This window comes from Trypanosoma rangeli (assembly GCF_003719475.1).
Source record: "Trypanosoma rangeli strain AM80 chromosome Unknown Tra_15.4_contig_00276, whole genome shotgun sequence".
Classification (NCBI taxonomy): domain Eukaryota; phylum Euglenozoa; class Kinetoplastea; order Trypanosomatida; family Trypanosomatidae; genus Trypanosoma; species Trypanosoma rangeli.
The window spans coordinates 1-25,341 of record NW_021706023.1 but is presented as its reverse complement, the minus strand read 5'-3'; the positions used below and the strand labels follow the sequence as shown (position 1 = coordinate 25,341).

Sequence of the window (25,341 nt, the reverse complement as noted above, 5' to 3'; positions counted from 1 at the left end):
AGTGTGTGTGTGTGTGTGTGTGGCAAGGCTCTGGCTGATCAAACCAAAAAAAAACAAACAAACGTAACGAGCACAAAATAAATAAAAACAAAAGCAAAGATACTGATTGACACATCTTCTTTCCGATTCTTCGTCAAATCAAATGCACACCGATTGGAGGATGCGTTGGTAGGGATGCATCGGGAACCATAAAAAAAAAACAACACCCACTGCACTTCTCCACAAATTGTCTACTGATGAGGAACATAAGAAAAATTTAAAAAGAAAAAAAAGCGTCAAAGCTCACGCAAAGCAGAGACATTTACAAAAAAGTACTACAACTTTTTTTCCCCCTTCCCCCTTTCCCCTGTCCCCCCCCCCAATTGTTTATTTATTTGTTTTGATTGCCTGAATACGATGATGATCTTATGCACCGTATCTTTTTTTTATCCTTGTGAATTGGGGAGATGCGCGTTCACTCGATTTTTTTCCCCTTCTTTAAGTATTTGGCTTCTGTAGCACTCAGTTTCACCTTTCCACTGGTGGCTGGGGCCCGGCACCGCCTCTCGCCTCGCCGCCACATCCATGCCAAAGGGGGATGCAGCAGAACTACACACACGCACACGCACACATATATATATATATATATATGCTGACCTTGTGTAAAGGTCCGAAAACAAAAGCAAACAAAGAAAAACAAACCTAAAAAAAAGGGCCTCTAATGCGGCAATCCCTCCTCTTCCAAGTGCCTCGCTATGATCTCCTGCTCTTCCTCCTTTGTCACTCCAATGCTAGAAAGTGATGCGCACTCCAACCGAACGGCCTCACCATATAGGACACGGCGACATGAAATCAGCTCGTTCCCAACCTCCGACTTAAGCCACCCAATGATGAAGGTGGGTGTCCAGCCGCGTGGGTTCATGCAGCTCACATACGTGGCCATTGTATTGTTACCAATAGGAGTTAACTCCCATGCCCACAGACACGACGCACGCACGCGGTTACCGGGTATCTTTTCACGTGCTGCGTAGTCAATGCTACAGCCATATACATAGTACACGTCGTCTTCTTCAACATATTTTTTTTCAGCAAAAAAGATAAACTCGCGACCTGAAACCGGTGGTGGTGCCCAATATTCCTGATACTGCACGTTGGACGTGGGGGTCGGCCTTGCGAGAATCTCAAACCGGACCATATTTGCAGAATATTTTTTGCGGTCTGCCTCATCATCACTGTGCACGGTGTCAAGCACTCGCTGCGGCGTCACACCCATAAAAGAGAGAGTGGCCTTGACGAAGTTAAAAGGACCAATGTGGGGACGGGTAAAGAGGTGCAAGTCACCGTTCTTGTCAGGGTCTTGGTAGTCAACAAGGCGCCACTGATGTTCCGCATCGTTTTCAAGGAGGTCTTTGGCGGAGGCAAAAATGTTGTCAAGGAGTTCCTGCGCTCTGAAAAGGTCATCAGGATCTTCCATGCGTTGCAGCGGCAAAGCGCACGGATACGGTGGCTGCTCTGTGCCGGCGGCGAGGCCTGTCTTGGCAGCGGTTCGGTAAGCCGCCTTCCCAACTTTAGAAACAACGTTCCACATACGGTGCTTAGTGCGTACCTCGCGTTGACGTTACTCAGGTCTACATGTATACACAGACATATATATATATATATATATATTACGCGTGAAGAAGAGAAATCAGCCAGAACCGTCCAGCAACAGCAAAATTAAAAAAATGCAGAAGACGAATTTGCATAGATGAGAAGACCAGAGGGAGGTGATCCACCACATCACTCTCCCTTTTTTACACACACACACACACACGGGAAACAGTAAAGGGATAAACGAAACAACAACAACAACAACAACCAAGAAAGGCCAATCCCATTACGTGTGTGTCTGAGGATACAAACTTATTTTGTTCATTCCTTACTTTACGAAGGAAACCAAACTACGGCGGTGTTGAAGTCCCGAGTGGCTACGGTAGCTCAATACCACATGCAAGCCGTAGCACGTGTCGCAAGGACCGCATCCACCGTCCCATCAAATCGCCCACCATCTCATTACGCAAAACAACAGCAATAATTTTGCGACGAAATTCTTCAACTGCGTCGTTGTTCACGCGGTCCACATACACACCGCCTTTTCCGGAGCCGTTACCACCTTGGCTCTGGATGCGCTCAAGACGGTAATTGTACCGCCGAAAGTCAAGGTAGGAGAGAAAGAGACCATTCGCCGGCACCATTGGCACGCCGCAGCGTACAGCCTTGTTTAACAGATGCTCGCGCAAATACTCTGGTGGCAAACCAGTGGCACAGATGGAAACAACGCCCCCTATCATCTTTCTAATTTGGTTAAGCATAAAGCTCTGTCCATGCAGCTCAATTCGCACCACCTCAAGACCACCCGGGGCACCGCTTTCCGTCCCTTCGCAGGAGGAGCCACCATACACACGCAGCATATGCTCTCGCATCTGTTCTCGCATCTTCTCAACACCAGCCTCATCCTTCTCTCCCTGCGTTGCGAGCTCTTCGCCGTCCGGGGAGTAGCATCGTGACGGTGTCCACTGCTGTAACGCCGATGCCACAGCAGCATCCGTGGGCTGAATAATAAAGGGATCCCCCACCGTCACAGACGTGATGTAGCGCATAGATGCAGGGTCACTTGCTCGCCCCCCAGGCGTAAAGTTATGGTATGAGTATGTTCCCTCGTAAAGGCGGAAAATACTTCGAGCGTGTTCTAGCCGCTCGTGTGAGAGGCGATATTGCGACACGTGTCGCATGCCGTCCTCAGGGATGGTGTGAAACACCAGCAACTTCTCAAAAAGGCCGTCGTGAAATTTTTGCACGGTGTCATTGCCGTTATCACCAGTCACGAATTGCTGCTGATCTCGCTTCTCCACCTCATCCTCACCCTCTTCCCCTTCACTCATTCCACCTGCACCCTTCGTGCTCGCCACAGCACGGTTGCCCCCAGCCAAATCCTCCTCTCCCCCCTTTTTTCCTTCCACCTCGCGCGGGCGCTTTGATCCCAGCGAAGCGCATGTCGGTGTTTCTCCTCCTGCGGCTCTCGGGCGCGCAGAAGACACGCCAGGTAAGCCCACCTCCTCCAGTGTAGGCCGTGACGGGGCAAACGCGGCCGGGAAGTACTCGCGGCTGTATTCCCCGGGGCTCATAAGGGCAAAGGTCGGCAAGTAGTACTCATAGGTACGTGCTCCGCACAGCATGTAGGCATTGAAGCTACGCGTCACCGGAACAATTTCATACACCACAATGTCGGGTGGAAGAACGGTCATTAAAAGACGTCTTGCCTCTTGCGTATCGTACTCCGTGGTGGAGCCCTTCGCGTACGGAAGCATGACGTTGAGTGAAATCACATTACGCAGCGCATGTACCCCCTTGTCCGTGCGGCTCGCACGGTCCCAGTTAAGCTTCTGTTGCACCTTTTCCTGCTCGTAGTTCTCCTGCGAAATCATGTTTGTGCGGTACAGTGCCCGCAGCAGCTCCTCCTCAACGGTGGGATAGTCCGGCAGATGGTTCCATTGTAGGCCGCAGTAGCGCTCACCCACGTACCCAAATATAATGGCGACCTTGCGCTTTGGTTGCTTGCGGGCCTGCTCGTCCGCGGTCGTGGTCACCGTTTCCGCCTCCCCTTTGCTCACGCCGTTATTATTTACAACGGCGGCATCTGCCACTCTCACGATGGCTGTGGTGGAGATGGAGGGGGGGGAACCACCTCCACTCACATCACTACTTGTGGCTGCAGCGTTCGTCTGACAAGGCATGTCGCTGCAGGTGGGGGACAAAGCAAGAACGAAAGGAGAAAAAAAAAAAACAAAAAACGTAAATGCACCAGAAAAATAAAAACAACAAAATCAAACGAAAAACGGTGGCGCCTCGCCACAAGAAAGGCTGAGTTCACTTTGCCCACCACCTGCAGGTTTCCCTCAGCAGTGGCAGGCAGACTCCCTGCGGCTCTTACTCAGTTACGTGCTCCAGTTTTAAGCGTGTTGTGCGTGTCTGTCTCTGGTTTCACTTCATTTGTTTGGTTGGCTGGTGGGAGGAGGCTGCCTTAATTATGCCTTGTAGTCTTTGTTATTTCTTTTTCCCCTTTGTTTTTTCCTTTCTTTTTTCTTTTTTTTTTTCCTTTGTTTTTTTCTTCATTTTAAAGAAGGAAACCTGATCTCATGTGGGGTGCAGAAGGAGACAATGAATATGTCGCGGGGGACATACAACACGCGCAGTGCCTCATTCCACTCCCCGTTACTTCTTCACCACCTTGAAGTTTGCCCCCTTCTTCTTCTTCAGTTTCTTCGGTGGCTCGCCTGCGGGCTGCTGCTGCTGCTGCTGCTCCGTTGCCCTCGTCAGCTTTGTGACCCTCGCTGGACGCCCCTTTTTATCGTTGCCGTCACCCGCACCATGTGTCGAGGCCTTTGACTCCCTCTTGGCTTCGATTTTCTTCTTCTTTTTACGCAGTGCCATCTTCTTCCCTGCGACATCCGCCTCCGCCGGCGCACTAAACTGCATCTGGCCGTCCTCGCCAAGCGTAAACAGACCGTTTTCGCCATTGCTGCCATCATCGCTGCCGTCGTTGGCCTGAGGGGCACTCTCGCCGTCCATCGGGTCCTCGCTCCCCGCGACATCGTTTTCCCCCTCCTTGTCACTCCCCGCTTCCTCGTCGTCAAAGCCGTACAACAACGCAGGGATGTGCTCCACTGCCGCACATGACGCAGACGCACGCAGCCTGGCATCGTCAAGGGGTATCACATATGCGGCGTTGAGAGCACTTCGCTGCACAACCCAGCGACCAAGTCGCGGCTCTTTACTGCAACCAACAAGAAGAGCATCACCACTAGGAGTAAAGAACAAAGACGTCACAATGGCGCCCACAGGGATCGATGCCAGACACTCAAACGTTGTTGCGGTCGCCGCCACGCACTCGGTATGATCCGCCGTTGCCGCTGACTTTCTCCCGACCTCTGGAGTGACGATGCGCCAAAGCCGCACATTGCCATCGTAGCTTGCGCTGGCGGCCACGTCCGCGTGCGGTATTGACGCCACCGATGTGATGGGGTTTGCGTTCTGCCGACGTACCTCCCGCGCTTGTTCACTCGCATCGCTAGCCTGCTCCTGTTGGGCTGCCACTACCGCCTTTTCCAGACCCGTGCCATCGCCCACGAATCCGTATCCGTGTGCCGCCTCCTGCACGGCAAGCGGCTTCCGCCTGTTGACATCAAATAACAGAAGTGCACCGTTGGCAGCACCGCACAACACGACATTGTCGTTGACCATTGTCACACACTCGAGCACAACCTTTACACCAAAGTGGGAGCTTGTGGCAAATTCTTGTTGCGTCGCCGCGTCAACCTTCCAAAAGCGCATTGTGCCATCCTCCCCAACAGTGGCGCAGCGTTCACGCTTGAGACAGTGTATGCCGAGAACTCGTCCTTGATGACCAAAGAGTTTGTCTTGACAAATCATCTGCGGCACGGACCACACCCGCAATGTCTCGTCGTTGCTGCAACTATACAGTGTATCGTGACGAAATGCCAACCCTGTCACCGCAGAACGATGCATGGATAAAAACCCCATATGCTTTCGCGTGCTCGTTACCCATACACTTATTGTACCATCTGCGGCACCAGCCGCAATGTACGACGTGACGCTGGTATCCACGGTACTACGCTCAAACAGGGCACGCTGTGAGGGACGCACATCACGTGTGTCAGATACGGCAATGGAAAGCACCGCCGCCGGCAAAAATGGACTGAGAAGCATCTTCTGTGAGGAATTCGGGGACAGTGGCGGGGAAGGACCACCGTTCAGCTCCGCCATGTATATGGCACCTGACTTATCCCCAAGCACCACCAAATCCGCTCCAAGGCCACACACCGCCGTCACCGCATTACTGTTGTGTCTAATGCGCACCATCTTGGCACTTGCCGTCACGGCACTACCGGCATCATCTGCAACAGTCTCCTCTTGCCGTCGAAGAAATTTTGCTATTGAAGTGGAAAGCACACGTGACTTGGTGCCCGCCGCAATCGCCGCCTCCTCCCGCAACTGGCGCTGCTGCTCGTCAAACAAATCCGCGTCAAGATCGTCGTCAAACTCAAGCTCCTGCAGCCGGGTGTTGACGTGGTCTCCAATGGCCCGCAGCATATCCGCCGGGTTCTCCACCAAAGCCACCGCTGCATCCACTGCGTGATCCTCCGCTTCGTTACTAGTGCGCTGGCGCTTCCCAACTCTTCCCGGTCTCTCCGTTCCATCCGCCTTCGCACCCGCCGCCTTCCCGCGCAACTGCTTCAGCTCCCTCTTTCGCTGCGCCGAAGCCGTCGCGGCAATGGCGTTCCGCCTCTCCGCCCTCTTTTTGGCCAGCATTAAGGAAACAAGGCACCAAAAAATTCCTGCGACGGAGTCGTGGTCGTTGAACCTGACATAAAGTGGAAGATAAAAAGATATATATATATATATATATATATAATCAACAAATGAAAAAAAAAAGAAAATGTTGGCTTGTGCGTGCTGCTGGGGAGACATAACAGCAGCCAGGCATCGGAGAACAACGAACAAGCAGGAAAGCAAAACAGAAATAAAATCAAAAACGCCAAGGCATTCACCACGGATTGAGCTCCACAGATCAGGATTGTTGGTGCGGCACTTCGCACGGTAAAGAGATGCCGTCACCGTCGTCCACCACGTACCTGCTGAAAAGACAGCTCAGCTTCCCGAGCGACCACCCGCACAAGCACCTGCAATGCACATCGCAGCATCTGTGGGTTTGACACCTCCGGGGAGAATAAAAGCAACAGCTCCCTCATACGACTCGATGCAAACATAGCGCCTTCTACTGATATAAAATCGGCACCGCTGCCGCCTGACTCTGCAGAGGGTGACAACACATTTCTAGCTCCTGTTGTGTAGAATTGCTCCATGAGCGATGCAACAAGAGTGGCAGTTGTTCGCATGACAAGAAGGTTCACATCATCCATGCGTAACAACATGAGTGGCTCAGCGGAGCGCGAACACTGTGCGAGTCTATCCCGCTGCTCCACCACAAGCCGCAGCAGTCGTTTTCGTTCGCGTGAGCTCAATCGCATCGCCGCTGACGGCTCACTGTAGACAAGCGTCGCGGTTCCCCCTCTACGTGGGTTACCCCTTAGCACCGCAGCGAACCACTGAAGCCCATCTGGATGAATCGATACAGAAGGTAAAATGTTCCTGTCAACATTCAAAAAGTCGGAAGAGGCCACCAGGGCGGGCGCGGTATCGCAGCTGAGAAGCAGCAGCTGCCGCTTCTGTTCCTCTACACTCTCCGCTGACATGACAAGAGACAACGGAAGGTGCTCAAGTCGAGAAAGCTCCTCCTCCAACTGGGCAATTTCGGACATTAGGTGACGCGCCACTTGACAGGTCTGCTCCGCAAGAGCCACAAAAGCCTCTTGACTGGCGGCAATGTGCACCATCAAAATCCCCTCAGACTTTGCGAACCTCGCCGGTGTTTCGTAGACGAGAGCGTCCAATGCGGCGACATTTTTCCTGGCACCGCCTCCCACAGCTGTTGAATCCCGTGCCCCGCCTTCTCCGTGGTGCTCACAACCAGTGAGTCGCTGTGATAGTTGCTGCTGCTGCTGTCCCCGCGCCATGACACTCATGTTAGCGCAGTAGCACCACAGATATCCGGTGTTGTTGTACATGGGCAAACAAAGCGGTGCCCAGATCTCCCCCACCTGTGAATCGGCAAGGCACCGCGTAAAGTTCAGTAGAACAAGCACATCTTCAACGTGGAGTGGCGCGTCTGAGTCCGCCGGCCCCACCGCACACACCACGCGCCCCCGAAAAAACACAAAACTGTAAAGATGATTTTTTGCCGTCGCGCTGTGACTCGCATCTGCAGCGGGGTTCTCGTCGCTGCCGTCGGTTGAATTGGGTGTTGGGAAGCCAGTGCCATGGTGCTGGGCGAGGAGAGACTCCATTAACCGCCGCCACTTCACGGACAACGGCGCTGCGGCGAGGCAGCGAAACAAATAACACTCCTCTCGGCTGTAGCGCCTGATGAGTTGCCGCAGCACACCGGATTCGGTGGATGAAATAAGCCGCCGAAGGTCATAGGAGGGGCAGCGGGAGAGAATACTGCTCACATTGGGCACAAGGCCAAGCAGCTGCAGATGAATCTGCCGCAACTGGCTCATGCAGCTACGCATGGACTCACCGGTGCGGGTCACGAGTACGTAAATAAGCTCCTCTGCCACGTAAAAGTACAGGCTCAGATCCCCCGCCTTGATGCGACGAAGACTTTCATGCTGCCGTTGCTGCTGCATCGCTGCGGCATCGCCGTGTCTCTGTCGAGCCATGGCCATGATCACCTGAAAAACACCAAAAACTTCACTGAACTCCCTCTCATCTCCATGACGTGTAAAGACAGGCTTGCCGGCGCTTGTGAGAATAAAAACATGCTTGTCGTGTCTACGCAAAATATCATCTGTCGCCACACACTTAGACGCTGTGAACAGAGGCGAGGGCCCATGCGCCTGCGACGCCACTGCCGCCTGCAGTGGTGCCTGAACCTCGTCCATGTGCTCCACGTCGATGGTTGCACCCGTCAAGACTGCTTCCTGCACCGCAGAGGGCCTCAGCTCCATGCTCCTTGCAGCAGCGCATGCCTCTTCCTCATCCTCGTCCCTCGCGTCAGAGCTCAACTCTTCTAGGCGAGCTGACTGCTCCAAAGCCGCGTGCGCGGAGGCGCAGGCAATGGTTTCAGCATCATCTTCGCCGCTGCCACCGCCGCCGCCCAGACGCTCTTCCGCAGCAAACTCCATCGCTCCCCGCCACGCGCCTGTTAGCCACTCTGCAGCAACACCTCCAATGCCCCCCACCACCCCACCCCACACAGTGCGAGTGTACGAAGGAGGGCGTTAAAAGAGAACATCATGAAAGAAGCCAATAACAATTCCCGGCCCGTGGATATGCAGGAGGAACCCCACCCCACACCATTGCAGGCGGTCAACGGGAACGCAGCACAACCACAAACGACTCCCTTGCGACATACAAATAAAGAACACCGGCAACAAAAAATAAAATACGAAAAATAATAAAAACGTCTACGCAAACGCTCATCTTCACATCAGACCCCCGGGAAGCCGTTCACCGTTTTTTTACGCTAAACGTGGGCACAGAGAACCAGCTCGGTGGATACCACGCGGCCCGGGTAAAAAAAAAGGTAAAACATCACCTCGTAAAGGAAAAACTGGTGGTACGCCGCGTTCAAAAATCCCCGCACATCGATCAACGCCAGGTTGTCCCATAGGTGATGGCTTGTCATTACAAATGGGGCACTCTCCAGCGTGTGGTAGCCGCCTTCCCCGCCCGCATGCAGAGACCTGCCGTACTTCAACTCCGGCCACATGGCACGCCACGTCGTCATGACTACGTGGAACGAAGAATATCCGTCGTAGCGTGCAAATACCACATGCGCATCCGCAGCACCCGTCTTTCCCTCCTTAGTCTCATCGACGTGGTGCAGCAGCTGCCCAACATTGTGACTGACAACGGGCACCTGTGCAAAAGCCGCACCATAACTCTTCACCGTTGGAAGGGCTGCGCAGTCACCAAGGGTGAATACGTTTGCATGGACACAGTGCTGCAGCGTGTCTGGGTGCACATCCACAAACCCCGCCGTCGCCGCCTCGTCGCCCAGTCCACTACTTCGAATAAAGTCAGATGCAGCAAGAGGAAGATCAAGCAGAAGCAGCTTGTATGGCACCACCTTTTTTTCCTTCGTGACACAGTTGTAGAGCGTTGCCTCACTCCGCACCAGGTCTATATGTGAAGGATACAAGCATGTAATTAATTCCACACCACGACTGCGCCAGAAGGACAATATGCGATCATTGAGAGGTGAAGGAAAGGCATCGCTTGGCTGCCGATCCGATGTTACTGCAATGTACGGGCAAAGCGAGAGCTTATTAAAATAATACATGCAACACCAAATGGTGTTTACAGTACTAATAAATGTACTGTCGTGCTGGCGAGACAAGTAACGCCTCGTGCCATCCCCTGCAAAAGAAGCTGGAGGCACCTTCACGTGTAGTACAGTCCCTTGAAACAAATGTACAAGACAGTCGCGTGTGATCCCGGGATTCACTGCGATGCGGTACCGATCCACCTGAGAAGTTGAAATAAAACGTTGTAGCGGCCCAAGTGTTCTTTCCGCGCCACACGCAATAACAAGCGCGTCGTACGGGTAGCGACGATGCAGCAGCGACGCTGCAACGCTAACGCTACCGCCTCGTGATCACCAACTCTTCAGCGGTTTCACGCAGCGCGATAACAGCGACACGGAGTGAGATGCAGGGGATGACTTTAATGGTGCTGGTGGCGATGAGGATGCGGTTGCAGAAGGAGAGTGAGGGGTTTCCACCACAACTGCCTCGTTGCGTGCGGTGTTGACATGCACAACTTCACCCTGAACCAGCGATGCATCCCGTGTGACGTTCCACGTCGCAGGCGACCGCAGGAAATCGACTCCCCCGGTCGTGTTAAGGTCGTAACTACGGTGCCCCACGTGGGCAAGGGGAACCATGGCCTGGAAGACATGTTTCCTTTCCCGCTCAATCAGTCACGTGCAGGTCCGGTGAGGCGCTCGCCAGGCTTGCGGCAAGCGCTGACCCAGCTGCGCCAGCGCCTATGATGACAACACGCCTGCCGCTGCGTTGCTGACGTAAGGCACCTTCGGGACGCCGTTGCCGCTTTCATGTCTTTTCCAGTGCAAAGTACAACACCATCCCTGTTGCAAGGAGCGCAATGCCACAATATGCAACAATAAATCGCAGTGACTTTTGCACCGCAAAATGATTTTCTTTCCGTTTCTTTGGATTCTTGGGAAATTACATCTGCAACTACCACCATACGCTACAAACAAGTAGACAAGAAGAAACCAACGCCACTGGTGAGCGCCGGGATTCAAAGATCACACCTCAACTCTTCACAAGAAGCTCGCGCCCGTTGTGTTGCATTAAATCCTTTAGTTTTCCACTTTTGTACTTCCTTTTTTTTTTTTTGTTTCTTCTTCGAGTTTGTCGGCACTCTTCAGATGCGTTACCGTCCACCTCACTCCATCATACATAACTCGTGGTTGTGTGTCACCTAGCAACTCTCTTCAAGGAGGCCATACACGCAACATACCCCGCTCCTGCTGCAGCTTAGAGAGCCGTAGTACGCCCTCCTCCTTCTCATCTTGGCATTCCAGCTCCTTGTTAAGGTTACCATGGGCGAAAAAACTCTAAAAGCACTCCAACCGGTTCCTCAGGTCGCTGCATGAGCAGTTTTCTCATGACACACCGCATGATGGCGTCAATCTCTGGGTGTTCCCGCAGGTACTTGGCATGGGCAATCTTTTCCTCTGTGAGGTTGCGGCGCAGGTTCTGCAGCTCCTCTGGTGTCATGATCGCAGTGGCTGCCTCCGTGAGAGTCGGAAAGTCCCCGGAGGTGGGGTCGCAGCAGCTGCTCGGCATGGCAGCCCTCACGTCCTCCATGGATCTCTTTTTCTTCCCCCATTGAGAGGGCAGAGCAGCCACACACACACACACAACAGCGACAGACAAAAGTGAAGGAGGCAAAAGAAGAAGGGGGTCAACGTCGCAGCAAAGACTCACGGAACGCAGCCCCCGCCGCCGACAGCATAAGATGGTCGGGGGAACAAACAAATGGAAAGAAGGACGCAAGCCCCAAAACACACTCTACAGCGACAATTAAAACCGCTACGACGCGAAACAGGCGCCAAACACAAGGAAGAAAAAAAAACAGCCACGATGCCTTAATCATATAAAAAGGCATAAATATTTTTTCTTGTTGCTGTCGTTCCTTGGAGTGGAGTGGGGCGAGTGGGGACATATACGACGGGGGTATCACACAGACGCCAATCACGCCGTTGCGGAGTTTTCACCGTCCTTAAAGGGCCCCACCCAGCGTCACAGAGAGCAGCACGGGAACAAAGAAAGAAAGAGAGAAATAAAAAGTAAAAAAAAAAAAACGCCACGTACGGACTGTAACAGCGGCAGCCATCCCCTTCACATACACACACCGGCAGTAAGGCGCGATACAAGGTGTGAGAGAAAAAGAGAAAAACGAGTGAAGCACTGTCCCCGCCATACACACACATGCAAAATAATAAAAAAAAAAGGGCAAATCACCACAAGGATGTTACTTTATGGCTTTGGTGCGTCATCGCCCGCCCGGTGCGCCGTTCTGCAGCGCGGGTTTCCTCTTTCTTCCAGCGTTCTTCAGTAATGCTACGAAGTGTCTTGTGTGGTGTCTCGGGGGGCGGCGGACGACCAAAAATAAAGTCTGGCATTCGCTGATTTGCACTATAGTGGCAGCGGGCCTTTGATCGGGAAAGCATTTCCTCATCAATACACGCCGTTGATCGTTGCTGTGAAGAGCCTGGCCGTATTGATATACGCGGCACCACACGAACGCCAACGGCCGGGGGATCAGGGTACTCATTCTGTGAGAGCAGCACGTTGTCCCGCAGTCCCCGGTGTTTGTCTGCGCCACCGCAGCGTCCTGCAGGTTTTCCCGGCAGCGGGTTAGACTCAGCGTTACGATAATGCACGCCGCGATGCTCAGGGATATTATCAGGACGCGGTGTAGATTCATCAAACGCAAAAGGCACCTGCATCTGAATCGTCTCGCCTGGTGTTCCCAAATCCATTGCCTTGTAGTGCTCCTGCAGCGCGGCACACCGCGCCTGGCTTCCCTTCGCGTACTCTACTGCCGCAATACGCCGCGAGAGGCGCTCCTCCTCCCGCGCAATTGACGGATTTCCGGCGTGGCGCAGAACCTCACGTGCCGCCTCCGAATAGGACGGGTTTTTGGCGATTTCCAAGAGACGCGCCTCTGCCACTTGCATGGAAGTGCTTGTGTGCACGTTCAGTGGTCGCACACGGTTCGGCTCCGGGGGTGTATGGTTGCCACCCCCACCCAGGAGACTGAAAACGGTGTCCTTGCAGCCCCCCGAATAGCCTTGAACCCGCCTTTTCCCGTAACGACCCTCCTCCCGCTTGGTTTCGTCTGAAACTTGTACGTGATGCGGGTCAATATGTTTTTTGCCGCGGTACTCCTCCTCCCTCCCGCGCATAAAACGCTGCGGATGAACATGAGGCCTGGCCTCGCGCCCACCCTCCCCCGCCACCGGCGTAATGCCAAACTCCGATTGCACCAACCTGTCTTTATGCCATGTATGCGGAGCAGACTGGCTACCGGTACAACCGGTGCCGTTGGTGTTCGCGTCTTTGCCGCCACCCATGTTTGTTTCTTTGCCACCATGCATTTCTATGGTGAACGCCGCCGCTGCCGCCATTCAGATCACGCACCTTCGCCTTTACAATGAGGCGGCCCAATAGTTATGTTTGCCTTGCACCTTCTCTGCAGCTCATGTACGCATCAAAAATAAAATAAAATAAATAAAAAACAACATAAACGATAAATGACGATGAAGTGAAAGCCCAACCGGAGAAGTGAAGAGAGAGGAAATTAAACGACAACCAACACACATCCTTCACGTCTCAATCTATTCTCTCTTTCTTTCTTTCTTGTTGATCTCGCCTCTACTGGTACTCGTAAAAAACTACAAGGTTAGCACAGCACGAATGCACCCCCTCTCTATTCCTCGCCTGATCTACTTCACACTCAAGTTCCGCAGGAGGGGGCCTGCGGAAGATGTCATGCTGCACTGGAAACCAAATGCAAATACGGGAGAGCACACACACAAACACATACTCACTCGGCTCAATGCGGCTCAAGGAAGAGAAGGCTCTGGAGCTGCTGTCGCAAAGGCTCTCTTTCGCTTTCCACCTCTGCAAGCCGCTCTTCCAGGACGCGATTCACCTTCTGCAGCGCCTCACATTCTTGCGTCATCGCGTCAACTGCCGCCTGCTGAAGCCACAGTGCCTCCTGCAGCTCCGACACACGTTGCTCGAGCTCCACAATTTTCAGGTGCTGTGCTGCCAGATGGTTGCTGAGGTCCTTCGAGTGACCCTCAGCAGCCTCGCTACGGAGCTTTTCCGTCTGCAACAAACGCTGCACGAATTGGTGGGCGGCGTGTGTTTCACTAAGCTCCTGCTTCAGCTTCTCAACGTCTCGTTCCGACTGCGTCGCCCTCGACATATCAGCGTTCTGCCTTTGCTGCAGCGCCTGCTTGGACGCTGCTAGTTGTTCACTGATATCGCGCAGCTTTTGCCTCGCCTTCTCCTCTGCGGTGCGTACCGTCTGTAACTCCCGCTCAAGATGATACATCTCCTTCTGCATCTCATCCCTTGCATTATCCGCGTCACGGCGAATTCGTTTTTCTTCGTCACGCGCAGCAATTAATTGTGTCCGCACGCTCTGCAGCTCCACCCGCAACTCGTCTGCCTTTCGCAGAAGCTGCTGCTGACGTTCCTCCTCACCTTGCCGCCGTGCAGCGTGTTCTAGCTGAAGTTTACCAACTGTTTCACGCCATTGACCTCGTTCCGTTTCAAATTCACGCTTCTTGGCGGCAAGTTGCTCTTCAAGGTGCTCCACACGCGTACAAACCTCATCGTACCGCGACTTGACCTCTCCTAACTCCGCGTGTGACCCTTCAGAAGAATGCCGCGCCGCAGCAGCCTTTAACGGCGTTGCCGGCAGCTGCATTGGCGGAAATTGCCCTCGTTCAGCCACACCACCAGAGCCGCGACGCACGCGCTCCTCACCGCTCGTGTTTGGATAGTGACTGGCCCTCTGAGAAGCCTCCTCCCCGTCACGCGGATAGCCGCTTGTGAGCCGATACGCGCGCCTAAACACCCCTGCACATGCATCAACATAGGCATCCACAATCCTTCCGGCCACAACACTCCACATGGCCCCGGCACCTGTGTCCTCGTGTACATGTGCTGCTGCTGCTTCCATCGAATTATTATCCTGAGCGTTATTCAAGTTGCCACTATTGCTCTCCGTGACGCCGCCATCGGTGGCCACCAGTTGCGTCTTAGGTGTGGTATTGAAATCCGTAGTAGCTGTCGTGGGAGAAGAACTAAGGCATATATGTTGTAGGTGCTCGAAAGACTCCCAATAATCGGCGTGGGGCCGCAGAAACACTTGTTCGATTGACAATGTAAGATCGCTAAGGAACTTGTGGAGTCCGCTGGAGAAGGCTGCGGCGATCTCATGAAGCTGCCGGACACCTGGTGTGGAGGGCGGACTCAAATCATCTTCCAACGCCGATGTCGGTGGTGAGAGGCTTCGACCGCCACTCGCTTCCATGTGTAGTTGTGGTTGTTGAAGCGGAGGCAGAGGTGTCAAAGCTGTCAGTGGAGAGGAACCAATGGATTGCAAAATACTTGACGATGGGGGTTGAATCGCCAACAAATACGTGAGGCGTCGCCACCTCCACTTCCTCACGCTGCGAGCCAAGCCTTGGCGCGTAGTCGGACTGTGGCTCGTCAAGCATGGCAAGAAGACGCGTGACCGCCTTCGTCTGGACAACCTGCAGCAGCGAAGCAACTCCTGCAAATTGCTGGGCAGGGCTTGGCGGCAGCTGACGCAGACAATCCCGCACACGTGTCTGCTGTTCATCAAACTTCCCACGCAACTCTTCCATCTGCATTTGGGCCGCATTCAGTGAACTAACAAGTACATGCACCTGTTCACGCTCTTGCATCAACTCCGTCTCAATCTCCTCATAGCGGTCAACAGAAACCGTGCCCTCTGCCAACCCTTTTGCCTTCTGTGTGAAACGGTGAATGGTGTCTTGCATCTTCGCCGCCTCAATCCCGGCATCGCACAACTGACGATTCAGCGCCGCTATGGCCACATCCTTCACCTCCAGCTCCTCCCTAAGTCCAGCGTTCTCCGCGGTGAGGCGCGCACTCTTCTCTTCGGTGCTGCGCTGCAGTGTCTCCAGTTCGCGCTTGATCTCCACCAGCTCCGCCTCATGATGCCTACGTAAAATTGTCATGGCCTGCTCATTCTCTGCCGTCATACTCCCCAACTGGGTGCAGGCTTTAAGCAACTCGCTCTTCAGTGTACGCTCCACAGCGCTGAGGCGCTCCTTTTCAAGCTGCAGCTCCTCTATCCGCTGAAGCGCGGCCGACTCCTCTTCATGGAGACGCTGCTGCAGCTCCTGCTTCAACTGTACTATGTTTTCCATCTCTCCCTCATGTAGTTGAGCCTTCCGCTCGTAGCGGGACCTGCCATCTTGCACAAGCTGCTCCAAACGAGTAATCTCTGCCCTGAACTCAGACATCTCCTGCGAGGCCTCTGCACGTAAGCGAAGGTTCTCCGCCCCCAGTTCTTCAACCCTGTTCTGCAATGCGAGTTGCTGCCTCTTCATCTCCGGCAACAGCACATCATTCGACGGAGAACGTGCGGTCGTCCCACGTCCCGTGGATGGCGTCGACAACTTTTGTTCCTCACGGCATTGGTTAAGCTCAGCACGAAGTAAACAAATCTCACGCTCCATCATGCGCCGCTCAGTTTCCAGACGTTCCTGAAGACTGGCAAGTTCCAAGGCTCCCTGACGCCGTGTCCGCTCCAACTCACGCTGGTGTGCTGCTTGTGCTGCACGTTTTTCCTCCTCTAGTGCCACAAGACGCAGATTAGTCTCCCGTCGCACTTCAAGCGAGTCTGCCTCACGCATCCGGTCAGTCTGCGCATCTAATGCCTGCACCTTCTCCTTGAGTGCCACAAGCGCCAGCCTTAACTGCTCATTCTCTCGATCCAAATTACGTGCATCGTCAAGCGCAACTTGTCGTTCGGAGCTAACACGCTCTAGCTCGGAGTCGCAGCGACGCAAACGTTCTTCCACCTGCTGCGAAGCCCGCGATAGTTCATGCACGAGATGCAACGTTTCCTCCAGGGAGTGAGCAAACCAATGCTCCAGCTGCCCCGGGGTGAGACTGGATTCCGTTGCGGCGTTATCCGTCACTGCAGTCGGCAAACGCAAGCGTGTAACCTGCGAGGAGGCCATTAACGACGGCTGCTGTTTCCTGCTGTGGCTGCGCCCCATTTCCTGGGCAACTTCCTGTAGTTGGTTATGTATATTGACAAGCAAGGCAGCCGCAGTGACAAGTTCTGCAGATGGTTTCTGAGAGTCACGATAAAGCGCCGACGTTGTGGCCCATTCGTGTTGCCGTTGACGAAAAACCTCCTCCAACTCACGCTGAGCGGCGCGGGCACGCGACAACTCTCTCTCCTGCATCTCCACTCGCGACCGCATCTCTTGCAGAGAGTCCTCCGCGGATCGCCGTGCCGTTTCCGCCGCCTCACTTCTCACACCAGCAACCCGTGCTGCTTGAACGGCGCCCTGAAGATCCCGCTTTAGCGCGTCGTGAACCAGGCGCTGCTCCTGCAACTCCCTCTCCAACTCTTTTGCGTGAGTGCGTACCTGCTGTACCTCCGCTTCGCAGTGGTGCAGCTGCTCGCGAAGCAAATCCTCCCTTTTCCGTGACTCTTTCTGCATCGCCGCAGACGGCTGCTCGCTCTCACCCCGATGTGGTGCAGCTTCTAAACGTCTTAGTTGCCGCTCAAGTTCCCGTGTCTTTGCATCCGCCACGTCACGCTCCCCTGCGAGCTGCGAGCAGCGAGCCTTCAGCTGATCCAACTGCTCCAGAACCTCCTGCCCGACGCTAATGCAGCGCCGCAACTCCGCCTCCTTGGCCTCGATCACCGCCGTGTCGTGACGACAAAGCTGCTCGTACTGCAAAAGCGCCTGATACGCGTCAGGGGAACTGCGACGAAGCTGCGCCAAGTCTTCGGTAGAAAAACTCGCCAGTGGAGTCAGCGGGTAAACGTTACGCGATACGGAACGAGAATGCTCCGCGTCCACCGCCACGTTACTACTGTTCAGACCCGTGACCCTCGCTGGGCCTGAATTCTGCCGCGCCCCCTGCCTCATTCGCGCGGGACCAGAAGAATGTCCTGCCGCACAAAAAGTCCCAAAAGAAAGTAAAAAAAAAAAAACGTGAGAGAGAAAGAAAGGGGGAAATATGAGGTGCAAAGGGAAATGAAGGACACCCCAGCGACAACAGAGGAAACGTGTCGAGGTGCAGTTAGCCCTCCAGTTCTGGAGACAGACTGAACTTCCAACTATGGTGTTGCCCTTCCCTCCTGCTGCTCTGTTTGCGTTTCCGCCTCCGCTCCAACACTACACGACGCCAGCAAAAAAAGAAGAGACACACAAACTTCAGCCAAAAGAACACGCATAATACATACAAGAAAGAAAAAGAAAAAGAAAAGGAAAAAAAAAAATTCAATGGCAAACGCACAAAGGAAGTATAAACACTATTAAGAAGAGCTTTGCCCCATTAGTACTATTTCTTCCCCCCCTCTCACACACATTCTTCTCATGCGCTATTCACCCTCCCTTTTTTGTTTCCCTCGTCCATTTGCGTATTCCTTCACATTGTCCATTTCGTTGCGTTGCATTCACGCCGTCAATGACTACTACTCTAGTTGCCCGTCAAAACCAGCATGTCCACACCATTGCCGCCCGCCCCCGTAGTGGCCATCACTTGTTGGATGTCTTTGTCAAGCGAGCTGCCACGTGGATTTTCCGTCTGTAATGCATGCAGTTTTGCCTGTAGGATACGCTTCAGTTGATTGAACCACTCCACCTGTTGAACGTTCCCTTCATAATTCTCTTGAATTTCAAGCTGCCGTTGCTGCATATCCCGCAGACGGATCTGTAAGTCTTCTATTGCGCGTTCGAATCCCTTTTCTGCCAAAACATTGATACCATGATCCTTGTTTAGATGATACAGGAGCCACCCATTCGTCGGAGTTGCCTTGCCGCAGTATGTACACTTCGGGCTCCGCCCTAAGGATGCGGCGGCCTGCGTAAGCTCTTCTTCCGTTGGGTTGTCAGCACCACTTTTTATAATATCCGCAAACTCACGCTCACCCTCGAGACGATCCCATTGGGCAGTAATCAACGTCCCCTGCGCCTGTAGCCGATGGTAGATAGATTCATTCATGTTTGTTTCGTCCCGAAGAGCCTGCACATCACGCTCCAACTTAAAGATGTCCTCCATAAGCAAACTCTCTTGATAATCGTAATGTGATTTTTTCGATGCCCATTCTTGATCCACCTCAGATGCCGTATGACGAACGTCTCGAAGCTCATTGATGAGTGGTGCAAGTTTTGTTCGGCGCTCACGAATTGCCATGGTAAAGTCTTGTACAACGTGTGAAAGCTCCTCAAGTGTTTTGCCCTTGAGTTCTTCAATGGTGTCCTTCTCACGTGTCAGTTTGCTAAGTGCCTCCATTGTGCGGCTGTATCCATGCAGCCCAAGCTTTTGTTCAAGGTTGCCAATCTCGGCGTCAAGCTCATTAAACTGCGCCTTGAGAACGTTTTCTGTAAAGGTGAGCACACCCCACTCAACACGTAGCTCGGACAATTTAGCCCTCATCCCCTCACTTGCCGCCTTCTTCGCTAATACTCGTTTTGAAAAGATACGAAACTCATCGCCCTTCAACATCTGATGCGCCTCACGTAATTGATTAATACGATTCTCCTGATCCCGCATTTCATTCAATGTGCGGCGGTTGTCAGCCTGAAGGCTTGTGAGCGTTTCTAACACCTCTTGCTTGCGCTTTTCCACTCGCTCCACCTGTTGTTTGATGGTTGCAATAGTGCTTCCATCCTCGCCCGGCCTCTGGCGTTCCTTTACCTGAAGCTGAAGCTTTTTCAACGCCTCATCGAGTTTTTGGTTTTCCGTCGCCAGTGCCTGCATGTCAAGCGGTTCAGAAATGAGCTTATTCAGTTCGTCGTTCTCTCGCCGCTTCTGTTCAAGTTCTTTTGGCAGCTGCTTCTCGAGAATCATCTTGTTCGTCTGAATCTCATCTCGCATGCGGCACACAATGACATCCACGCGACCATCCGCGGCATCACGGCGAAGGTTCTGTAGCCTGTTCTGCATCTCAGTGCTCCGCTGCTCTGCCGAGATGAGGGACTGTTGCAGCTCAACCCGTTTTTCAGCCAACCACGACTCCTCCTCAAGTGCCGCGCGGAGGGCCTTGCTTGCATTCACAAGTGACTCCTTGTCCAGCACCCCGCCGAGTTTTTTCTCCGCCACTTGAATGTAGTCTTGAAGACGGTCTCGCTCCTCCTCAAGCGCGGTGACTTTTCGGCGCACCTCTGCAGGATTTGCGTGGGCGGCCTGCAGCGCATCAACACGCCGGTGCGTCTGAACGAACATCGTGCGAAGATTCTCATACTGCTGATAGAGAGCCCTCACATCTTCGTCCTGGGCCCGCATCGCCTCCGGAATGTCAAGTCGCTGCAGAAAACGGGCAAGATACACGCGCTTCTCATTCTGCGGCATGTTGGAGAGTACCCAGTAAAGCGTCGGGTACACAATGGTCGGCTCAGCCTGCATGAAGCCACTCGCAAAATTGTTCGCCATCAGCGCCGGGATTCGGTACCCGAGAGTTTTTGTCAGGAACTCCATCATGCGCGGCGCGGCCTCTTCAATGGGTACTCCTTCCAAGTCCATTTGCTGTGGCGGTGACAGTGTTCCAAATACGTCATTGACGACCTGTAGCAGGGGGACACCCTGAATGGCGTCAAATTCCACCAGCGAATACTTCCTAGACAACACCTTGTTTACATTGTCAACAATGTACTGAAGCACCTCCTCCTCTGTAAGGTCTGCCGAAGAACGCTGCTTAGTTCCAGTATTTACGTTTGTGCTTTCGCCCGCGAACACGTTGCCAGGCGTTGTGTAACTGCCAGGTGTCATCGCCATTGTAATGCCAAAGCCCGAGGAACCGTGTGCGCCTAAAAAACTCATCTTTGTGGCGCCTCGTATCGTAGCCGTGTCCTTGTTTTTCACTTCCCTGTTTATCCTTCCTAACCGCAGAAAAGAAAAGTGAGACCAGGGAGAAGTCACTATGGACATGCCTCAGCATGCAATACGGAAGCGACGCAAAAACACATCTGGTAATGCCCCCTCGCTCGCTCGCTCGCTCTCCCCCCACCCAGTTTGGTTACTGCGCACTCTCCCCCCCTTTCTCCCACAACGCTAAGCATCAAGGCGGGCAGAAGGGGGTGCAACGACAACGACAACAAAAACGTTTCATCTTCACCGTTGTCCTTCCCTTCTTTTATGCTCTCTTTAGTTGGAGCAGCCGCCACTCCAATTCGTCATGCGGGGTCGTCAGTATTGGAATGCGCAGTCCCGATGGTGTTTTGATGGTGCCGCTACTGGCGACAGCTCCACCTGCAGCGGCAGCGGCAGCGGCGACTGCGTTTTTCTCATTGGTGGTATGCATTATGGCGGCGCCGCTCGCGGCAGCGGCAGAGGCGACTAACGTGTTCGGATCACGCAACTTCTCTTCATCGTAGCCCTCAATGCTGTACTCAGAGGCAATCATGGTGAGGTACTGCAGGCAACGTTCATTTGACGGTGTGAATATGCCAAGACGATCAATAATTGTCTGATTCACAGAAAATTCCGTGTTATCTACGCCCATCGCCACAAAGGTCTTCCCAAACTTTATCTCGAAGTACTTCCTAATATTCTGCAGCTCCGGCGCAACATCCCCCAGGCGGACAGAGGCCCAGAGAACTGAAGTGATACATTCCTTAAGCTCCGGTGGGCACCGCGCCTCGGCGGCGTCACCTTTACCACCCTTAATCTCTGCAATCATCTGAACGCGGTTAGCGAGAAGATCAAGAAAAAGTGAGAGCGCTTCAAGGCCCTCAATAGCCACATCGTCGCGTATCACCTGCTCCACCCTGATGCGAGCCGACTCGTACTTCTGCAGTGCAAGGAGCTCTGCAATTTGACGCCGTTGAATCTTTACGCCATTGACAAGTTTGTTCTGCTGCATGCGTACACGCGTCCCAGCCATTCGAAGGGTAGCCTTCACCTTCACGCTGTCGAATACAGGCTTTTTGGAAAAGAGCCGCATGACTGCCGCTCCTACCACTATTACTACTAACTCGGTTATTATAATCCGCCTTCTCTCCAACTGCGTCCTGTAATTTGTTCTCTGCTCTGTTGTGTTATTTTGCCTCTTTGTTGTGTTTGTTTGTATGTTTGTTTCGGGGGAAAAAAAGTTCTTCGTTTGTTGTTCGATTTTTTTGTTTTGAGAATTTGCGTGAAGGTGCTGAGTGCCTCAGACACAGTTGCCAAAGTCAACGCGCGTAAGTGGGAGCGGCAGGAGGAAGACAGTCCAAAAAAAAAAAAAAATACCCCCTCCCTCCCCCTTCCAAAAACAACAACAACAACAAAAAACGTTTGAACTTTTCTCCATCATCGCCAACGACCTGACGCATTGCAAGCAACGACGTGACTGCATCCCAGCAAAGGGAGCAACTGGACTCTTCCTCGCATGCTCATCTCTCTTGTGTCACCATGGCCCACGCCCCTTGCAACCACGCGGTCACATCCACGCAAAGCGCGTAAGGTGCCGAGGATCCTGCGCGCGTAAAAAAAAAAAAACAGCCAGCTGCGCGCCGCCCAGCAACTGCTGTGGCGCCGTCACATGGGACTCTCATAGACGCCTTTACCCCGATACACCGCTGTGGACATTGCCTCTCCCCCCAACTGCGGGGGAATCACATCCCATGTGTTTGACGACTGGGTTTTCCCATGCATGCATGCACGCGTGCGTCCGAAGCACACATTACCCCCTCCAAGGCCATTGCGAAGCATGTGTATGTGTGGCTCGCTGGAGGGGTTCAGCGAGGCGCGCTGCGTTTCCAAAGATGCAAGCTAGTGTGTCATATGCTGCAAAAAAAAAAAAAGTACGAAAGGGGAAAGAAAGCACAGCAAAATACACAGAAGTTCAGAGGCGCAAAGAGGGCAATACAACACCGATAGTGGCAGGACCACTACATATCGGCCACCCCACCCCTCAATCACATACCAATACATACATACAGTAGTAGTAGTAGTAGTAGTAGCAGTAATAGTAACAGTGGAATTGAATAATAATAATAATAATAATAATAAAAGAAGGGCAGTGCCCTTGGTGCACACGACATCCCAGAAACACCACGCACAGTGTTAGAAATGCATGGGCACGAATACCTGTAGAAAAGAAAAGGGAGAAATAATAATAATAATAATAATAATAATAATAATAGAAAAGCACTCATCTTTGCCCAATCCGGGCATGTGCAGCTGCAGGAAAAGGGGGAAGAAAAAAGGGTGAGAAACATTGATAGAAGATACGGTGGCAACACGTGCCCAGGCCAGATCACCTTTCCACATGTCACCTCTTCTCCAGCAACTCATTATTTTCACTTACCCTGACTTTTTTTTTTATTCTTATTTTTTTTTTCAAAATTTTATGCTCGCCCTCTCTTTTTCCCTCCCTCTCATGCGCACATTCTCACTCCTTCGCATCCTTCCTCGCTACCATCACTATTTCTATCATTAAATCCTCCCACACGAGTCCTTCCCCAAACAACGTCTTACCCTCGATGGGAGCAATCGTTGCGCCTCATGCACCAGTAGTGCCCACAGAGACCCGTGACAACGAGATTAATAACATAGCTTACCCCTCTAAAGGAGGCAAGTCATCGTAGTCATCATCTTTATTATTCCCCGTCTCGACTTCATCGTTCTTGCTGAGATTGGCACTGCCAGACTTGTGCTCCGCTTCACTCGTGAAAGGCATCGCCTCTCCATTTTCCAGTCCATTCGGCATCATCATTTCTGACATCATGTTGCCGTAGTCAAAGCCCAAGCCACCTTCGCCCGTGTCTGTGTCATCGTCCTCGTCCTTCCAGCGTGACCAGTCGACCTGAATGTGGCAATTCTTCGTTTTGTCCTTCGTCAGTCGTGGCCAGGCGCGGCAGAGTGCCGCCGCCTCCTCGTCACCAGCGTCATTAGGCCACTTCTTCTTGAGTTTCACCTCAATTTGCCGCGGAGTTGTCACGTGACTACTCTCCTCGGAGGAGACCTCATGTAAGAGCTCAAGGACGCAGCCGTAACTCCGCTCCCCGGCGGTGGCAGCAAAGTGTAGCATGCGCCCATCAATAATTTCCACGGCGACGTTTCTGGCGTCCTGCAGCGGGATGGACAGAAAAATGTACTCCGATCGCTGCGCCCAGAAAATGTTTGGGAACACAACGTCTTTACTCGCGGACATGAACGACACAGTCTCCTACACGCGCTGCTCCTTCTTATTTACTGCTTGTTGCCGTCGAATTTGGAATGGGGGCCTGAAAAGACTGTGTCACTGCTGGGGCGTGAAAAAGACGCTCCTCCCGCTCTAATCTATCTCTTTCCCTGACGTTATCTTCGCGCGCGGGCCAAATGCAGGGAGGCAGGGGGGGGGGGGGTGCCACAAAACAACAAAAAAATAATAAATTTCAAAAATGCACGGCACAACAAACAGAAGCAAACAAACAACAACAACACGCGCCCACACTGCCACAAATTTGCATGTGTTCGAGGCCGACGAGGGAGCCTACACGTACCCACACAAAGAAGAAGAAAAAAAGGTCTGACTTCATTTCTATTCGTCCCGTAACCTCCCGCAATTCCTTCAGTCGCCGCGTTCGGATGTACAAAAACATTGGACATGTGCGCAACTTTCACCGTGGATACTGAAGACACATTTGAGTTAAAACAGCCCCACGGAACATTTTCCTTTCAGGTCCTACTGACCCCGCGTGTTTACGCATTCTCACACACGCCCTTCCCATGCACGTATAAACTACAAGTGGAGAAAAAAGATGTAATCTCATCACACACCAACAAAAAAAAAAAGAGGAAACAAACAAACAAACAAACAAACAAAAATACGCGAATCCTCAATAAACATGCAAAACAAAACAAAGTAAAAAGAAATACTTTTAACTAAAAGAAAGAAGAAGGACCAGATAGAGAGAGATATGTACATGTATATATACAAACATATCGCCTCGAACAGCAATATATACATATATGGATATATCAAAGGAAAAAAAAAACAAACAAACAACAACTACGACACGCACACACGCACTTAGTGAAGAATCCAATTTTGCTTCATGCTATTTTCCTGGGAAAACATATATATAAGCTTGCCTCTGCTGTCTCCCACTCAGGCCCTTTTCTCTTCTTTAAAAGTCCCTTTGTGTATGTTTGTGCATGTGTGTGTGTGTATCTTCCCTCCATCCTTTACACACCGCTAACCCCATTTGGCGACATGCTGATGGCAACGGGGACGTGGAGATGCCCGTCTCTCCATAGCATCATCGTGTGTAGTGTACCCACGCCTACACGTGCCTCTTTCCACTGAACTTCGTTCTGAAGCCTGAGAGGTTGCCCTTAACGAAGAGCTCCGTGGAGCGCGGTGGGACATCCAGCACGTACACAGGGCCAAGGTCGGCGTCTTCATCCCGCCACGTTTTCC

At 52.7% G+C, this 25,341-nt stretch overlaps 11 protein-coding genes and 1 pseudogene across 11 annotated transcripts, besides 22 other annotated features; all 12 read right to left on the bottom strand.

The window, feature by feature from the left end:
• Position 1: 1 nt before the first annotated feature.
• Positions 2-22: a microsatellite.
• Positions 23-39: 17 nt separating this feature from the next.
• Positions 40-98: a microsatellite.
• Positions 99-610: 512 nt separating this feature from the next.
• Positions 611-630: a microsatellite.
• A 67-nt stretch (positions 631-697) lies between these two features.
• On the bottom strand, positions 698-1,567 carry TraAM80_07044 (uncharacterized protein; the record flags this gene model as incomplete). Its single annotated transcript, XM_029383857.1, has 1 exon — positions 698-1,567. The coding sequence occupies one exon, from the start codon at positions 1,565-1,567 to the stop codon at positions 698-700; it is 870 nt and encodes a 289-aa protein (XP_029236279.1).
• Positions 1,568-1,608: 41 nt separating this feature from the next.
• Positions 1,609-1,647: a microsatellite.
• Positions 1,648-1,774: 127 nt separating this feature from the next.
• Positions 1,775-1,792: a microsatellite.
• A 24-nt stretch (positions 1,793-1,816) lies between these two features.
• Positions 1,817-1,837: a microsatellite.
• Positions 1,838-1,946: 109 nt separating this feature from the next.
• Positions 1,947-3,752, bottom strand: TraAM80_07043 (tRNA pseudouridine38-40 synthase; the record flags this gene model as incomplete). Its single annotated transcript, XM_029383856.1, has 1 exon — positions 1,947-3,752. The coding sequence occupies one exon, from the start codon at positions 3,750-3,752 to the stop codon at positions 1,947-1,949; it is 1,806 nt and encodes a 601-aa protein (XP_029236278.1).
• Positions 3,753-3,790: 38 nt separating this feature from the next.
• Positions 3,791-3,854: a microsatellite.
• A 376-nt stretch (positions 3,855-4,230) lies between these two features.
• TraAM80_07042 (ribosomal rRNA-processing protein 9) lies at positions 4,231-6,348 on the bottom strand (the record flags this gene model as incomplete). Its single annotated transcript, XM_029383855.1, has 1 exon — positions 4,231-6,348. The coding sequence occupies one exon, from the start codon at positions 6,346-6,348 to the stop codon at positions 4,231-4,233; it is 2,118 nt and encodes a 705-aa protein (XP_029236277.1).
• A 77-nt stretch (positions 6,349-6,425) lies between these two features.
• Positions 6,426-6,450: a microsatellite.
• Positions 6,451-6,650: 200 nt separating this feature from the next.
• Positions 6,651-8,786, bottom strand: TraAM80_07041 (putative vacuolar fusion protein MON1 B-like; the record flags this gene model as incomplete). Its single annotated transcript, XM_029383854.1, has 1 exon — positions 6,651-8,786. One exon carries the CDS (start codon positions 8,784-8,786, stop codon positions 6,651-6,653), a length of 2,136 nt encoding a protein of 711 aa, XP_029236276.1.
• Positions 8,787-9,127: 341 nt separating this feature from the next.
• On the bottom strand, positions 9,128-9,946 carry TraAM80_07040 (uncharacterized protein; the record flags this gene model as incomplete). Its single annotated transcript, XM_029383853.1, has 1 exon — positions 9,128-9,946. One exon carries the CDS (start codon positions 9,944-9,946, stop codon positions 9,128-9,130), a length of 819 nt encoding a protein of 272 aa, XP_029236275.1.
• A 1,182-nt stretch (positions 9,947-11,128) lies between these two features.
• On the bottom strand, positions 11,129-11,502 carry TraAM80_07039 (hypothetical protein; annotated as a pseudogene).
• Positions 11,503-11,540: 38 nt separating this feature from the next.
• Positions 11,541-11,569: a microsatellite.
• Positions 11,570-11,955: 386 nt separating this feature from the next.
• Positions 11,956-11,998: a microsatellite.
• Positions 11,999-12,154: 156 nt separating this feature from the next.
• Positions 12,155-13,327, bottom strand: TraAM80_07038 (uncharacterized protein; the record flags this gene model as incomplete). Its single annotated transcript, XM_029383852.1, has 1 exon — positions 12,155-13,327. The coding sequence occupies one exon, from the start codon at positions 13,325-13,327 to the stop codon at positions 12,155-12,157; it is 1,173 nt and encodes a 390-aa protein (XP_029236274.1).
• An 86-nt stretch (positions 13,328-13,413) lies between these two features.
• Positions 13,414-13,447: a microsatellite.
• An 89-nt stretch (positions 13,448-13,536) lies between these two features.
• Positions 13,537-13,561: a microsatellite.
• A 194-nt stretch (positions 13,562-13,755) lies between these two features.
• TraAM80_07037 (uncharacterized protein) lies at positions 13,756-14,895 on the bottom strand (the record flags this gene model as incomplete). The annotated part of the gene is made up of 1 exon (XM_029383851.1): positions 13,756-14,895. The coding sequence occupies one exon, from the start codon at positions 14,893-14,895 to the stop codon at positions 13,756-13,758; it is 1,140 nt and encodes a 379-aa protein (XP_029236273.1).
• A 298-nt stretch (positions 14,896-15,193) lies between these two features.
• TraAM80_07036 (uncharacterized protein) lies at positions 15,194-17,881 on the bottom strand (the record flags this gene model as incomplete). The annotated part of the gene is made up of 1 exon (XM_029383850.1): positions 15,194-17,881. The coding sequence occupies one exon, from the start codon at positions 17,879-17,881 to the stop codon at positions 15,194-15,196; it is 2,688 nt and encodes an 895-aa protein (XP_029236272.1).
• A 294-nt stretch (positions 17,882-18,175) lies between these two features.
• Positions 18,176-18,234: a microsatellite.
• A 200-nt stretch (positions 18,235-18,434) lies between these two features.
• On the bottom strand, positions 18,435-20,885 carry TraAM80_07035 (uncharacterized protein; the record flags this gene model as incomplete). The annotated part of the gene is made up of 1 exon (XM_029383849.1): positions 18,435-20,885. One exon carries the CDS (start codon positions 20,883-20,885, stop codon positions 18,435-18,437), a length of 2,451 nt encoding a protein of 816 aa, XP_029236271.1.
• Positions 20,886-21,090: 205 nt separating this feature from the next.
• TraAM80_07034 (uncharacterized protein) lies at positions 21,091-21,900 on the bottom strand (the record flags this gene model as incomplete). The annotated part of the gene is made up of 1 exon (XM_029383848.1): positions 21,091-21,900. The coding sequence occupies one exon, from the start codon at positions 21,898-21,900 to the stop codon at positions 21,091-21,093; it is 810 nt and encodes a 269-aa protein (XP_029236270.1).
• A 301-nt stretch (positions 21,901-22,201) lies between these two features.
• Positions 22,202-22,225: a microsatellite.
• A 649-nt stretch (positions 22,226-22,874) lies between these two features.
• Positions 22,875-22,908: a microsatellite.
• Positions 22,909-22,920: 12 nt separating this feature from the next.
• Positions 22,921-22,946: a microsatellite.
• Positions 22,947-23,045: 99 nt separating this feature from the next.
• Positions 23,046-23,079: a microsatellite.
• Positions 23,080-23,250: 171 nt separating this feature from the next.
• Positions 23,251-23,277: a microsatellite.
• Positions 23,278-23,493: 216 nt separating this feature from the next.
• On the bottom strand, positions 23,494-24,090 carry TraAM80_07033 (uncharacterized protein; the record flags this gene model as incomplete). The annotated part of the gene is made up of 1 exon (XM_029383847.1): positions 23,494-24,090. The coding sequence occupies one exon, from the start codon at positions 24,088-24,090 to the stop codon at positions 23,494-23,496; it is 597 nt and encodes a 198-aa protein (XP_029236269.1).
• A 240-nt stretch (positions 24,091-24,330) lies between these two features.
• Positions 24,331-24,359: a microsatellite.
• A 358-nt stretch (positions 24,360-24,717) lies between these two features.
• Positions 24,718-24,744: a microsatellite.
• A 156-nt stretch (positions 24,745-24,900) lies between these two features.
• Positions 24,901-24,930: a microsatellite.
• A 131-nt stretch (positions 24,931-25,061) lies between these two features.
• Positions 25,062-25,090: a microsatellite.
• Between the last annotated feature and the right edge of the window lie 251 nt (positions 25,091-25,341).